This window comes from Mustela lutreola, chromosome X, assembly GCF_030435805.1.
Source record: "Mustela lutreola isolate mMusLut2 chromosome X, mMusLut2.pri, whole genome shotgun sequence".
Classification (NCBI taxonomy): domain Eukaryota; kingdom Metazoa; phylum Chordata; class Mammalia; order Carnivora; family Mustelidae; genus Mustela; species Mustela lutreola.
The window spans coordinates 120500360-120515292 of record NC_081308.1 but is presented as its reverse complement, the minus strand read 5'-3'; the positions used below and the strand labels follow the sequence as shown (position 1 = coordinate 120515292).

General features: G+C 46.4%; 1 protein-coding gene across 1 annotated transcript in view; it reads left to right on the top strand.

The window, feature by feature from the left end:
- The first annotated feature begins 1456 nt into the window (after positions 1-1456).
- The window catches only part of ATP11C (ATPase phospholipid transporting 11C), a 182638-nt gene continuing 169161 nt past the window's right edge, over positions 1457-14933 (top strand). The window contains exon 1 of the mRNA XM_059156476.1: positions 1457-1683. Within this exon, the coding sequence (XP_059012459.1) occupies positions 1657-1683 (27 nt within the window). The 5' untranslated portion in view covers positions 1457-1656. The remainder of the gene's footprint in view (positions 1684-14933) is intronic.

Genomic DNA, 14933 nt, shown 5'->3' with positions numbered 1-14933 from the left:
CCTGTGGTGTAGCTGGACCCTGTCCCCAGCTCGAAAGTGGCAGGAGAATGTGGCGCGGCCGGAGGCTCGTGTGCACGTCCTCTCTCTACTCGTTTCCTCTTCACTCCCACAGAGGAATCGGAAAGTTCTTCTCAGGCAGCCTCGGGGCAAGCCGGCGGGGCGGCGCAAACCGGCTGAGGTGGGGGTTGGGGTGCCCGGTCTCCTGGCACATTCTAGATTCGGGTTTTATATTTAATTTTTTGAAGTTTCACAAATTCCAGCTCTAAACTAGGAGCTGAGCGTGGAGAGGGTTTCCTGGAGCATACATGGCGAGACCCAGGGAAGGCTCCCGGCATTCAGGGCTTTGCCTCATTTATTCTCCTCACAGTTCTCACCGCGGGACTTTACCGAACACTCCGGGCCACCTCATCCAGCCGGTGCCGAGAATCGCCGTTTGGCCCAGCGGTCTCAGCCGCTTCCTCCGGGCAAACCCCGTCCGGGCGAGTGGGGGAGCTCCCAGCCCGCAGTACGAGGCAGAACGGGGGCACGGTTGGACTACGACTCCCAGGATGCTCTGGGAGGTGCGCGGGGGAGGGGGCCAAGGGGGAGGGGTTTGGGGTTGGGGGGGCGGCAGGGAAATCCCGCCCCGCTGCGCAGCAGCAGCGACACAAAGCCTGACTTTACAACCTCATAGAGAAAGTGGAAGTAAGACGGCTTAGGTGGGGAGGCAGGACGAGAGGAGGAACTGGAGGAGGGAAAGCCGCGTAGGTGGGCGCGGAGCGAAGCGAGGGTAGTAGGAGACCCGCGCCTTTGCAGATGAGGAGGGGGCGGCTTTCATAACTAATCCCCCCGCTCCGCCCCCCCCCCCGCGCTGGGGTCTCCACAGTGCCCTGCCTGTCCCCACTCCTCCCCGCCACGGAGCGGGGAGCCGGGCTGCCTCGCGTGCTCGGAGCGGGCCGGCGGACTGCACCGTGGCTCCCCAGCCCCGGTGCGGGACGAAAGCGCGGGGCGGAGCGGCCGCCGCGGACCCAGAAAGGGCTGCGAGCGAAGCAGTGCCGCGGGCGAGTTAGGGCCGGGGCAAGGGAGTAGTGTGGGGCTGAGGAGCGGTGAGGCGCGGGGTGCCCCGGGAGGGTCCCCCGTGCCCCAAGTGGGGCGGAAGCACGCGGGCTAAGCTGCCGAGGCCGGCGGGGAGGGAGGGCGGGCGGTGGCGCTGCGCCGGGGAAGAGTGCAGACAGCGGGGTGCCGAGCCCGGCGCAGGCGGAGAGATTGGGGCGCCCCCCTCCCCGCGGGTGGAGCCTAGTGCTCCTCCGCCTTCCCTCCCCCGCGCGCCAGGCTCGCCTTCTCGGCGGGCTGCGGCGGGAGCGGCTGGGCGGCGGTGCTGGGGCCAGACCAGGGGGAGCGGCGGGGCCGCCGCCCCCGGGACGGGCGGGCCGGGGGCGGGCTGTGAGTGAGGCGGGGCGGGAGCGGGGCGGGGGGGGGGGCGGCCGCGGGGCGCGAGGGCGCGGGCGGCTGGGGGGCGGGGGAAGCGCGGAGAGCCTAGGAGGGCAGGCGGTGGCGGGGCCGCCCGCCTCGCCGACAGCTTCACGCCGCCGGCCCACGCCGCAGTGTGTTTTGTGGACGGGACCTTCCCAGACCGCCCAGTAGAGCCCAGCTCGGCGCCCGGCAGCCTTCGTCGCGATGTTCCGCCGGAGCTTTAATCGTTTTGTAAGTACACTCGCTGCGGCTCCACGCGTGCGGTTTGCTTGCTCGTCAGCCCTTCGCTGGGTCCCCCGGACCAGTCTTCTGAAGGGATCGTTGCATCCCGGGAGCCACCACCACCGCCCTCTTTTAGATTTTTCACTGAACCACGTTGCCCGGGCGGCCGGGGTGGGGAGGCAGGTAGGGCTCCCGGAGTCTCCCCCCTCCCCCCGGACAATGTAACCAGAGCTTCCCGGGGTGTAGCAAACTCTGTCTCCGACGGGGGGCCGCCCTCCACCCGGATGGTGGTGGGATTCGTGGGGGGACCGGTCCAGGCGCCCCTCGGTTTGCCAATTAGCCGAAGATGGCGTTTTATTACCAGGGAGGTTGCTTTCTTTTGTTTCCTCTGCCACGAGCACATGGAGGTAAACCTAGACCTGTCACTGTGTCCCAAAAAAAGACCTGGGGAGTGAGAGAGCTGGAGGCGAGGGCAGGACCCGGCGTTGCCCGGGGATCGGCCGGCCGGGGGTCCGCTGACCGGAGGCCAAGCAAACTTTGGAGACCCCGCCTAAGAAGCTCACCTTTAGGGTATAATAAAAGCGAAGACAGTTGTCAGGGTGGGCTGGGTGAATGTGGAGACCGCGAGGAGGCTGCACCGCGGCGTTTGAAACCTCACCGAGCACCGAACGCCCGGTGCACCGAGCCCGTTGAGAAAAGGCAGGCTCCGACTTCATTTCTCAGTCCACGTTTACCCGCTTGCAGATCCCCAGAAAAGGGGAACTGCATTTCCGTGGGAGTTTGGCATTAGGGAAAAGCGATTTCTAGCTACTGACTTTTTTGAGTAACCTGTTTACTCCTAGAGAGTACATTAAGAATGGAGCAAAGCCGGGACCATTTACTTCTGTGCTGCTATTTGTAGTAACTTCCTTAATTGCAAGATGAGGTGGCGGGAATAGGATTTTATTTCTGCCAGTGATGTGAGGGAAAGGGCTCATCTGTAAATTTTGATTTTTCAGTCGTTCAGAAAAATGGTTCAGTGCTGTGCGCTCTCACCCATCCCCATTAAAATATATGTTTGAGAACTAGTCGATTTCGCCCTTTTCGTGTGATTATTCCTTATCAAAGCATTGCTGACATTTTTCAGGCGTCGGATGAATTTGCTCTCAATTTTTTCTGCATTTGAAACTTTCACAAATGAACCCTGGCTAAAAGAAATCATTGCACATCCCTTTTGAGGGTATTATCACAGTAGTGCTATGTTAATGTTTTTCTAAATGTTTACCTCACCCAGAAACCTGTCTTATGAAATTGGAGATTACATGTGGCACAGAGCAAAAGAGGTTGTACATATCAAGAATCTTGAAATCTGTAAGAATTGACTTGTACTGGATGCTTTGCCAAAGCAAGTAACTAAAATTGGTTTCTCACATTTAGCCTGAGAGGGTAAAAAAGCATTGTACTTCATAGTTCTATTTCACATAGATTCTTGTGATCCCGGAGTGTTGTTTGGGGCTGACGAAAAGGGAAAGGTGACAAATAGAGCTAATTGTAATAATTGGAGAAGGATAATCTTTTCCCAGGGCACCCGAATAGTCGAAACCAACTGGACTCTGGTTCATGATGAATTATCTTAAAATTGAGATGCTGACATCCCCAGTTCTTTTTTTAAGGATTTGAGCATTTGAGAGCATACTACCCCAGTATTGGTCTCAAAGCCCCCTTGGCTTTTCTTTCACTGAGAGTGATCTGCATCGTTGGGAGTCTGGTCTTTAAGCAGGGCTGGCCCAGGAGGCGAGGGCATGCAGTAGAATTTGCAGCAGTTGCGAGGAGCCGGCCTGCAGGTTTGAGGCCAGTACTTTGCATCCCCGACCAAGATCTCTGCAGAGAATCACTTAACGCTGACACTGAAATGAGCTTTGACCTCGTTGTTCGCCTGAAATACCCGACTGCTCACATTTTCCTGCGCAACCATGACTATGGTAAGTCTTGGGAAGCTGGAAGCTTCTCAGGAGTTGTATCTGAGCTGTAGGCCTAGGGCAAGGAATTAATCTGCAAACCATTGGATTGGATTTGAAATATGCTATTGAATACTCCCCTAAAGAATGACTTCAGAATTGGGGAAGGGGGCAAATTTTATCTCCCCTAGATCACGAAGTCTGCACTGGCCTCGGCTTTTGCCTGGTAGAGATTATTTGACGAGCACTCCTATTTAAACCACCAGAAGGCTACAATTCAAGAATTCAGGTTGGACTTTGAGACTTTCACAGCAATGTGGATGTGGTCCAGGTTGTGTGCTGTCTTATGATGGCTTTCATATTTCAGAAGTGGGGCTGTGAATTTGTTTCAGAATTAAGCGGTTTTCTGTGTGTTACCTGTCCGTGTCTAAAATTGACTTTGAACATGACAAATTACAGTTGTGTTGATTGTAGTTGTTGGTCACTGAAAACTAGATACATGTTGCCATAGGGCTTTACATTTTAAACCTGAGGTGGGAAGTAAATACCTCTTGGGAGTTAGCGTCATCTTCTGTGGCTCAGTAGTGTTTGCTGAATCGTCTTAAAAATACCATTTATTTCCTCAGGTTCTCCAATTTCAAGCTAAAAGAAATAGCACTTCATTGTATTTCTTAAAGATATGGCCTTGACTTCATTGCCATTCATAATTGACTTCTTTTTTTCCCTGATGAATTATGACTTTCCTTTTGACAGTTTCAAGGTAGAAATTTGGTGGATTTGGTGTGGGATCTTAGGGTTTAGGCATGGAGGGGGTGTCTTAAAAGATTTAAGAGTTGGGTATCTGAGTATTATAAGAGTGCCATCTGTTCCCAGTCGGTATCTCCATTTTCCATAAATATAATAAATAAAAAATAGTAGCTTTGTCTCTACAACTTATTTCCTTTAAAGACATTTCTAATTGGAAGTCTGGACTAGTTGAGACTTAGGGGGTCAGGGACTTTGATGTTATCCTTTTGCTTTTCATAAAATTCCTACGATTACAGTAGCATTTTCACATGGGTTTAAAGGCTTAATGAGAGTTGAAATAACAAGAGTTAACCACCCCCATTTTTAAAAGATGTTATTTTTACAGAGTTTTCACACCCAACGTGGGGCTCCAGCTCACAATTCCCAAGATCAACTGTCGCATGCACCACCAACTGAGCCAGCCAGGCGCCCAACCTCAGACCTTTTTGACATTATATTTCATGCTAAAGATTCAAAATAATACATTCCTTGATAAGTAGATTCAGGGGAGTTGGCCAGTAGATACTGTCAATTTAGCTTATCAGAGTGATTAAACAGTCATGGATTTCTAGGTCATTGATAAATGAAAGCTTAAATTGTGAGTGTGAAATACTGGAAAACATTTGTCTCTTGATTGTAGAAGCTCTCAAACTGCTTTGGTTCCATGAAACATACAGCATATAGTAATATCACAGAAAATGTCGTCGGATCAAAGAAGCGCAGGACTGGAAAGCAATTAGAGTGTGTAAGGTGGAATGAAAATTCAGAATCAGACCAAAAATATTAAAAATAATGATATCAGTAGCTAATTTATTACTTTGAGTCCAAGGCAAGGCAACAGTGAAGCAACATTGGAGGCAGTAAATGAAATAATTCTGGAATTGGTGTTCTGTTTCTTTCCTTCCTTCCTTTCTTTTTTTTTTTTTCTTCTTTTTGGAGCAAGAAGGTTCCCGGTTTCCTCCTTCAGTTATCAAGGTAATTAAGCTTTTGTCGTCATCAGTCCCCGTCCCCCCCCCCCCTTTTATTTTACTAAAACCCTTGGCCTGACATTGCTGAGCCTGGAAAAAAACATTTTTTTTTGAGCCTGGAAAATATTGATGAGTTCGTTTTATTATGTTTAGACATTTATTCAGGTGTGTATATTGCAGTATTTTTTTCATGCACACAAACCTTACAAGTATACACACATTTGGTCTCTGTCCCTGTTTCTGGCACAGAGCTCCTAAAATCCTAGGAATTTCCTGTGATAAAAGCAATAAAAAGTGTCTTTTGTTATGTTAATGAAGTGACTTTCGGAAAGCCCCTCTGGTTGGGGGGACTGGTTGCCTGGGGATCCAACCTTGTGATCAGAGGGTTGGAACTTTGAGGCCCACCCTCCAGGGGAGGGTAGAGGGCCTGAAGATTGAGTTCTATCGCCATTGGCCAGTGAATTAATCAGTCGTACCTCTAACGAAGCCTCCATAAAAACCCAAAAGGACAGGGTTTGGTAGACCTTCCAGGTTGGTGAACATGTGGAAATTTGGGGAGAGTGGTCCACCTGGAGAGGACATGGAAGCTCCGGGCCCTTACCCCAGACCATGCCCTGTGCTGCTCTTCCATCCCGCTGTTTCTGTGTTAAATCCTTTTATGGTGCACCAGTAAGCTGGGAAAATGTTTCTCTGAGTCCTGTGAGTGGCTCTAGCAAATTAGTAGAAGCTGAGGAGGAAGCTGTGGACTTGTGTCTGGAGGCTGAAACTCAAGGTGGGGGTCTCTGCATCCTCCAGTTGGCAGTGGTCCGAAGTACAGATGGTCATGAGGACTTGGGACTGGCGTCTGAAGTATAGGGAAGTGTGGGTAGTCTTGTAGGACTGAGCCCTTAACTGGAGCGATCTGATGCTGTCTGGGTACTTTTCAGAATTGAGTTACATTGTAAGACACCATAGCTGGTGTCTCGTCTGAGAATTGCTTTTTGGAGTGGAGGGGACCCCCCCCCCCCGGGCTCACACACATATTGGAATTGAGTGATCAGACGTAAACATTGGGGTATACCATATACTGATTATCAGTTTTCTAAATAACTAGAATAAATACATCTGATGCTTAAACTCTACTGACCGTAGTATAATCTTTATTAGATGATTTATGTTATTTTATGATCTTGCAGAGCATTATTTCTTTCAGCAAATATTCACGGCGCACCTACTGTGTATAGGGCACTATGGTAGGCCCTGTGGACACATGGGTGAGCGAGTCAAAGTCCCTGTCTTCAGAATCTTTAATCATCATTACATGCATGGCTGTAGGTACAGAGGACATGGTGACTACCCTATGTCTAACACATTTATAATGTACCATGAAGCTTGATTTTCATGAAGAAGTTACTGTTGTATGCTTACTTGCCTTTTTTTCCCCTCTACCGAAAATAGTGTACAATCTCAGTTATATCCGGGTTGTTTGGATTGCAGATTAAAAAGGAATTTGTTGGGCGCCTGGGTGGCTCAGTGGTTAAGCTGCTGCCTTCGGCTCAGGTCATGATCTCAAGGTCCTGGGATCGAGTCCCGCATGGGGCTCTCTGCTCAGCAGGGAGCCTGCTTCCTCCTCTCTCTCTCTCTGCCTGCCTCTCTGCCTACTTGTGATTTCTCTCTGTCAAATAAATAAATACAATCTTTAAAAAAAAAAAAAAAAGGAATTTGTTGCGCTTGACCCTTCAATATGACCGATGCATGGCATACTGCTCCTTGCAAATAGATGCTAGTCTGATTCTGTGTAAGGTAGGAAACCTATTTTTGGGAAAAGTCACTATTACTCGAAATAAATACTATTTATTCACTTACTATTAAATTATATATTTAAAAGCCTGAAAATAAATTCTGTCCCTTTTTTTTTAAATTTTTTTTTTAGTGATTAAGCAACATAAAATTCTGGAAGTCTTCTAAATACCTTCTGTAAAGGTTTACCATTTGCTCCTGTTTATAATTCAAACCTCTATTAGTGGGCAGTATTGAGTGCCCACAAATCAGGTAGTTTCCAGTGCTCTTAATGAACTTGTAGCAAAGGTGAGATTTGGGCAGGTGAAGCAGCCATTTTCATACTGATGCAGCTCTCGGAATGAGCTTGTTGTCTTCTTCTACCGGTTAACCACCAGCTGGGCGATGGGTTCAGCTTCCCTAAGTCTGGATGATACGCAAAGAACTAGCCCATGAGTGAATTCATATACTGGTTGATGGGACACATCATCAAGGCTGATTGCTTGTCTAACACGGTTGATCAGTTCTCTCCAAAGAGGGTGAAAGCATGGGACACAAAATAAAAATACTGTTTTTTGTGGGGGTTTTTTCCCCACCAAGGAGGTGGAGTTTCTTGTACATCTGTAGTGTTTTATACAGATTAATCTTTTGCATCTGGACTCTGAGATTGAGACTTTTCTGATTGGGTAGAGGGAGTCTCTGGGCTTCCGTAGGTGAGTTAGGTGCCGTTTTCGTTTGTTTCTGTTCACTTCACACTTAACCTTCTTGGCTTGGTTCAAGGGTGGATCAGTGGTGATTGTAAAACAAACATTAGCATGACTGCAGCGTATGTTAACACTACTGCAGTTTAATGATGAATGAGCACTCAGCACTGCAGATATGGTGTGGTTTGCCCTATGCCAGCATACTGGCAGACAGCCCCCTTGGTTCTGCAGTGTATAGATGGATTGCTGGTTTGGCTGACTTCTTGATTATCTGGCTTATAGATAATGTTGGACTGTGGATATCCAAATCTTTGGGAGGTTAATCTGTATTTGTGAAGTACAGATCGCCATCAATTTTTTTTTTTGCCCCATATATATTTAATAGAATATAGGAGGATTAGTGAGGCCTATCCTGTTCAAGCATATTTGTTTTTTTAACCTCCTTCATTATATGTTAAAGTATTATGTTGGCTGTATTTTTCGAGTCTCTTCTTTGCCTAGGTATTACTGGAAAAATCAGAGTCTTCTTGATAATGATCTTGCAGCTAGTGTAGCTTCAAGTAAACAGTAGATGCTCAATAAATACTTATGGTATTGTTTTGAACTGAATTGTTAACCCAGTTAACAGATCTGTAGAACTACAGATCTACAGAACTACAGAATCTCTAGTCTCAGGTGAAAATGATCAGAAAAAATTAATATTTTTTTCATGCCTGCTTAAAAAGTAATCAGAAAAACTTTAGCATTTCTATGAGGCTGTTTTTTTTTTTAAGATTTTATTTATTTATTTGACAGAGAGAGATCACAAGTAGGCAGAGAGGCAGGCAGAGAGAGAGAGAGGAGGAAGCAGGCTCCCTGCTGAGCAGAGAGCCCGATGTGGGGCTCGATCCCAGGACCCTGAGATCAGGACCTGAGCCAAAGGCAGCGGCTTAACCCACTGAGCCACCCAGGTGCCCCGAGGCTGTTTTCTTAATTCCAAAGATTATCTTTACCACTTCCCCCTTCCTTGGCCATACATAAAAAGCTGTAATTAATGTACTGCCCTCAACTTCTAAAATTATAAGCAAATTTATATTCTTTTTGTTAAATGCCCTTCATAAGCTTATATTTTATGTCGCCACCAGCACATCAAGTCTTTTCTGAAAAAACAAAGCTGCAGTGTTAACTCTTCAAGAGCTATATATCTTTTGACTTTCCTTGGTAAGTGTGCATTATTTTAATTCAGGATATCACTTAGTACTTGGTGCTGGGAATGTAAAATACTTTTCCTGTTTGCACCTCATTGCCATTGGTTGGTTGGGTATCTGTAGCGAGAAGACAGCAGACCAAAGGAACTGTGGAGTTTAAGGGATTTGGAAGCAGTTTTTTTTTTTTTAAAAGATTTTATTTATTTATTTGACAGACAGAGATCACAAGTAGGCAGAGAGGCAGGCAGAGAGAGAGAGAGGGAAGCAGGCTTCCTGTGGAGCAGAGAGCCCCATGCGGGGCTCGATCCCAGGACCCTGAGATCATGACCCGAGCCGAAGGCAGCAGCCCAAACCACTGAGCCACCCAGGTGCCCCTGGAAGCAGTTTTGTTGTGAAAAGAGACCCAGCCTTGTTAAAGGGTTGGTGCAAGTTCTAGTTCTGCCATTTACTGCCCAGCTTGGGAAATTGGGCACATCAGTGCGTTGATCAAAATGTCATCTTTGGACTCCTTGCACAGGAACCATCTGGGCTGCTTTTGTCAACAGAGTCCTAGGACTCAAGCCTCATGAATCCGAGTCTCAGGTGATAGGTCTCTGATAACTGCCTTTTTAGCAAGCATTCCAGATGGTTCTGGAATTCACTAAGATTTCAGAACACCCATGACATAAACATTGAAATATTTATTTTCTGTGTACACTCTCTGTTCACCTGTCTCAACTTCACTTTTCCTCATCTACAGAATGAACGTAGTAATACTTCATGAGGCTGTTGGGACAATGTTTGGTAGAGTCCTCCCCACTATTCCAGTTGTGTCAGACGTTCCCCAGCCACTCTCAGGTTTCGTGGCTTCTTGGCAGAACTCATAGGACTTAGCATATAGTTCTGCTCCCAGCTATGATTTATTAGAGCAAGAGGATACAAAGCAAAGTCAGCAGAGGGAAAGGGCGCATGGGGCCAAGTCTGGAGAAAACCAGGTGCAGCTTCCATGGTCCTCTCCCACCGGCGTCACACAGGTTGTGCTTAATTCCTCCAGCAACGAGTTGTGATAACTTGTATAATGTGTTGTCTACCAAGGAAGCTCATTAGAGACTCTGTGCCCAGAGTTTTTACTGGGACCTGGTCATGTACACGCCCCTTGCCCAGTATCTGCCAAAATTCCAGACTCCCAGAAGGAAGACAGGATAAAGAATTTAGGCACAGCTGGCTACTCTTAACCATTTCGGGTGATGGGAACCTTCGGTGGTGGGAACCTTCCCAAGATCCAAATCCAAATCCTCAGCTGGATACCAGCTTTGTAAGCAGGCCTTTTTTTTTTTTTTTTTTTTTTTTTTTTTTTTTTAAAGAATAGCAGTCTCAGGCCTGCTCTGTTAACCCTTTCCTACACGGTACTGTTGGGAGATACTGGTATTTGTCAATGAAGGGAAATGACTTGCCCACCACGGTCGTCCAGCTCAGCCGCGGGCAGAGCTGAGGCTGAGACGCCCAGCAACCACCACCGCCTTTTGTTTGCTGCATGCAGCCCTGCTTCCGGATTATGGGTCATCCTGTTTCACATTGTCCAATGCATTCACTCTCTGTCACTTGCAGCAGAAGAGCAGCCTGCCACTGGGAACTTGATGCCCCCAGTGGGGGAGCCAGGAAGTATTGATGTTTCTGCCAGTTTAGCGTCAACACTTGCTGGTTTCCTCTCTGGAGCATCACCAAGTTCGTGGATTTTCATTTTTTCCTGACTTTCGGATTTTTGTTACGACCCCTTCCTCCTTGTTCCATTCATTTACCCATAGTCCCAACACTCATTTGCATCATTACCTCATCGCATTCTATGCATGGCTGGCTGTTAGCTCATAGGCAGCGGCTTCAAAAATTTGGGGGTGGGAGGTCACCCAGTTCCAAAGTGCAGACATTACTGAAGAGTATTTAGTGTAGGATGACTATATAGGGAAAACCTGCCAAAAGAAAAAAAACAACAAAATTCTTGGATTAATAAATGAATTTTATGGCAATATTTATAAATACTGTTTGCATCCAGGAGAGTTTTTACAGTCATGAAAAACCCCAGGGATATCTCTGCTTATTCTTAAGTTTCAGCCCCCCTTTTTTTTTTTTTTGCTGTTATCAAAAAGGAAAATTAATAATTGTTTATGATTTAGGCAAGGAATGAATCAGGAACTCGTACTGAAGGATGTAGTAATCCTCTAGATCAACAGGGAGCAGAAGCCAGGAGCGAACTGTCACAAATAAGGAACAGCTGGGTAGAGCAGATTATGTAAGCTACACCTGTTGTGTAAGCAGTGGGGATGTTCTTTAAGCTTCACAGTTAATGTAGTTTGCAATAATATGGATTAAGGGCTCTATAGTATAGTGCACAATTAACTTTGGCTTCTTTTCTGAAAACATTTGCGTGAATCACAAGCTTCCTTGGTACACTCTTGCCTTCCTTGTGCTGTAGAAGTACGTAAGACACAGACCTGGTCTGCAGAACTTGGAGTCTGTTAGAGATGGAAGATCACATACAAGACCAGCCTCCTTATGAGGCATTTGGTCATCAGTCCTCGCTGCTATCCTTTTATTTTATTATTTTATTATTTTAAAAGATTTTACTTATTTATTTGACACAGAGAGATCACAAGTAGGCAGAGAGGCAGGCAGAGAGAGAGGAAGGGAAGCAGGCTCCCCGCTGAGCAGAGAGCCCAATGCGGGGGCCCAATCCCAGGACCTTTGAGATCATGACCTGAGCGGAAGGCAGAGGCTTAACCCACTGATCCCCCCGGGTGCTCCTGCTATCCTTTTATAGAGGCACACATGGTAAGTGCAGCCCACTTTCAGAAGGGGGCGCTGAATCTCACTCTGCCGGGGTGGAGCGGGGGCATTTGTAGAGGAGGTAGCCTATGAACTGGGTGGTAAGGGACCCAAAGTATTGAAGTTCATGGAATTTTAGGGCCAGGCAGCCTCATTACAGAAAGAAGCAATTACTGGAGAATTTGGACCAAGTTATGGCTTATGGGACTTAGAGCAGCAGAACCTGTCAACTTAGAGAGCACGGGTTCCACCTCCAGCTGCTGGAGAAAGACCACAACCTTGGTCTTCAATGCCTTATGTTTGCTGTGGTGAAATTTAAACTTGAAAAGAGGGAAAACTAAAAATGGATTTCAGGCAGCATTCAGTCTTCAAAACAATAGCGACAGGAATTTCCCTGTGACTCTTCCGAAATGCATGACTCCAGTGATGGTGGTTATCAGTCTTCTGATTTGGAGCAGGAGCAGTCAGGTAGGAGCCAAGATGGAAGCAGCTGGGGTAATATTTCAAGACACTGCTTCATGTAATACATGGTTATTTGTCCTGCTTATCTAATGAGTGCATACTTTAAACTTTTACTACGTGGGGACATTGTGGTAGAGGTTATTATCTCGAGTAGTGATGGTCATTTTATAGGCATACCTCTCTTTATTGTGCTTCGTTTTACTGTGCTTTGTAGATACAAATCAAAGGTTTATGGCAACCCTGTGTTGAGCCTGTCTGATAGCACCACTTTTCTAACGGCACTTGCTCATTTTGTGTCTCGTCACATTTTGGTAATTCTCACAGTATTTCAAACATTTTCATCAATATTATTTGTTGTGGTGGTCTGTGAAGTGATTGTGACTGACTGAAAGCTCAGGTGATGGTTAGAATATGTGTTTAGCAATGAAGTTTTTAGCAATAAAATTTGAAAATTAAGGTATGTACATTGTTAATGTTATTGTACACTTAAAAGACCCCAGTATACTGTAAACATAATTTTAAAAAAGATTTTATTTATTTACTCGACAGACAAAGATCACAAGTAGGCAGACAGGCAGGCAGAGGGGGGGGGAAGCAGGCTCCCTGCTGAGCAGAGAGCCCGATGCAGGGCTCGATTCTAGGACCCTGAGATCATGACCTGAACCGAAGGCAGAGGCTTTAACCCACTGAGCCACCCAGGCGCCCCAAACATAAACTTTAAAAAGATTTTAAGTCCTCTCTACACCCATGGTGGGCACGCTCAAACTCACAACCCCGAGATCAAGCCTGCCTGGCACTCCAGTAAACATAACTTTTACATGCACTGGGAAACCAGAAAATTAATGTGACTCACTTGATTGTGGTATTTGCTTTATTGTTGTGGTCTGTAACTGACCCTGCAGGCTCTCCAAGGTATGACTAGATTTTAAAAAGATAGGGATCAGGCCTTGGTCCTTACAGTAACCTGTTTCACTACCACTAGACAACGTGGGTCTTCAGTAGACATTCACACTTGACCGTGTCATTGTGTGTTACTAGAACATGCATTGCATCTTACTCCCTCAACACGTGTATCTCCACACGATGTTGATGCATTTTTGTTTTTCTCATCACAACTTCTAACTCTCTTCCAAATGATCAACATCTCTTTCATATTTGTTCCTCCTTCGGTCTTCCTCTTTCAGTAAATGACATCATCCCTGACCCACTTGTTCTAGCTAAAAACCTAGTAGTCATCCTTAATACCGCCTTTCCCTTCATCTCCCTCACAGCACATCTAGTAGGTTTGGTTTCTGAAAGAGCTCTCAAAGCCGCCCACTTCTCTGCATGTCCACCTCGACTGCCATCCAAGTTCAGGCTGCCACTGTCCCTTACCCAGGCCATTGGCAATGGATGATCTCATCCACTCTTGCCCTCTCCAATGTATCCACCACGCAGCACCAGAAAGATCTTGTACAAATGCGTATCTGAAAGCCCTCAGTGACTTTCTTCTGCTCCCTGGATAAAAACCTGACCAGTATAAGCTTGTACTCTTTTTCACTGTTTTTTTTTTGTTGTTGTTGTTGTTGTTCACTTTTAAAAATGGAGATATAATTCACATAGCAAACAATTCACCATTTTATCTTTTTTTAAAGATTTTATTTATTTGAGAGAGGGGGAGAGCACGAGCTGTGGGTAGGGCAGGGGCAGGGGAGGAGGGAGAAGCAGACTCCCGGCTGAGCAGGGAGCCTGACACGGGGCCCCATCCCAGGACCCCGAGATCATGACCTGGACCTAAGGCAGACATTTAACCAACTGAGCCACCCAGGTACCCCAACAATTCACTCTTTTAAAGTGTACGCCTCGTTTTTTGTGTGTTTTTTTTTCTTCAAGTTTTTGTTTAAATTCCAGTTACAATGTTAGTTTCAGGTACGGAAGTTAGTGATTCATCATTAAGTGGATTTTAGCATATTAACTATTTTGTGTAGCCATTACTACATTCTAATTCAGGAACATTTTCATCACCCCAAAAAGAAAACATGTACCTATTAGCTGTTAGTTCCAATCCCTCCCTTGAGGCCCTGGCAAACACCCATTTACTTAATCATCACTGTGGATTTGCCTGTTCTGGACATTTCGTGTAAATGGACTCCTACAATATTTGGTCTTTGGTAATTGACTTCTTTCATTTAGTAGGATGTTCTCAATGTGTTTTTTTTTTAAAGACTATTTATTTATTTGACACAGAGAGAGAGATATCACAAGTAGGCAGAGAGTCAGGCAGAGAGAGAGGGGGAAGCGGGCCCCCTTCCGAGCAGAGAACCCGATGCGGGGTTCGATCCCAGGACCCTGAGATCCTGACCTGAGCCGAAGGCAGAGGCTTAACCCACTGAGCCACCCAGGTGCCCTTCTCAAGGTTTTTTAATCCATGTTGTAGCACGTATCAGTACTTCATCCCTTTCTGTGGCTCAGTAATCCACTGAATGGATATACCACATTTGGTTGATCCATTGATCAGGTGATAGGCGTTTGGATTATTTATACTTTACGGTCAATATGAATAATGCTGCTGTTTTGAACATTTTTGTACATGTTTTTGTGTAGGCATGTGTTTTCAGTTCTCTTGGGTATATACCTTGGAATGGGATTGCTAGATTATATGGTAGTTCTTTAACTTTT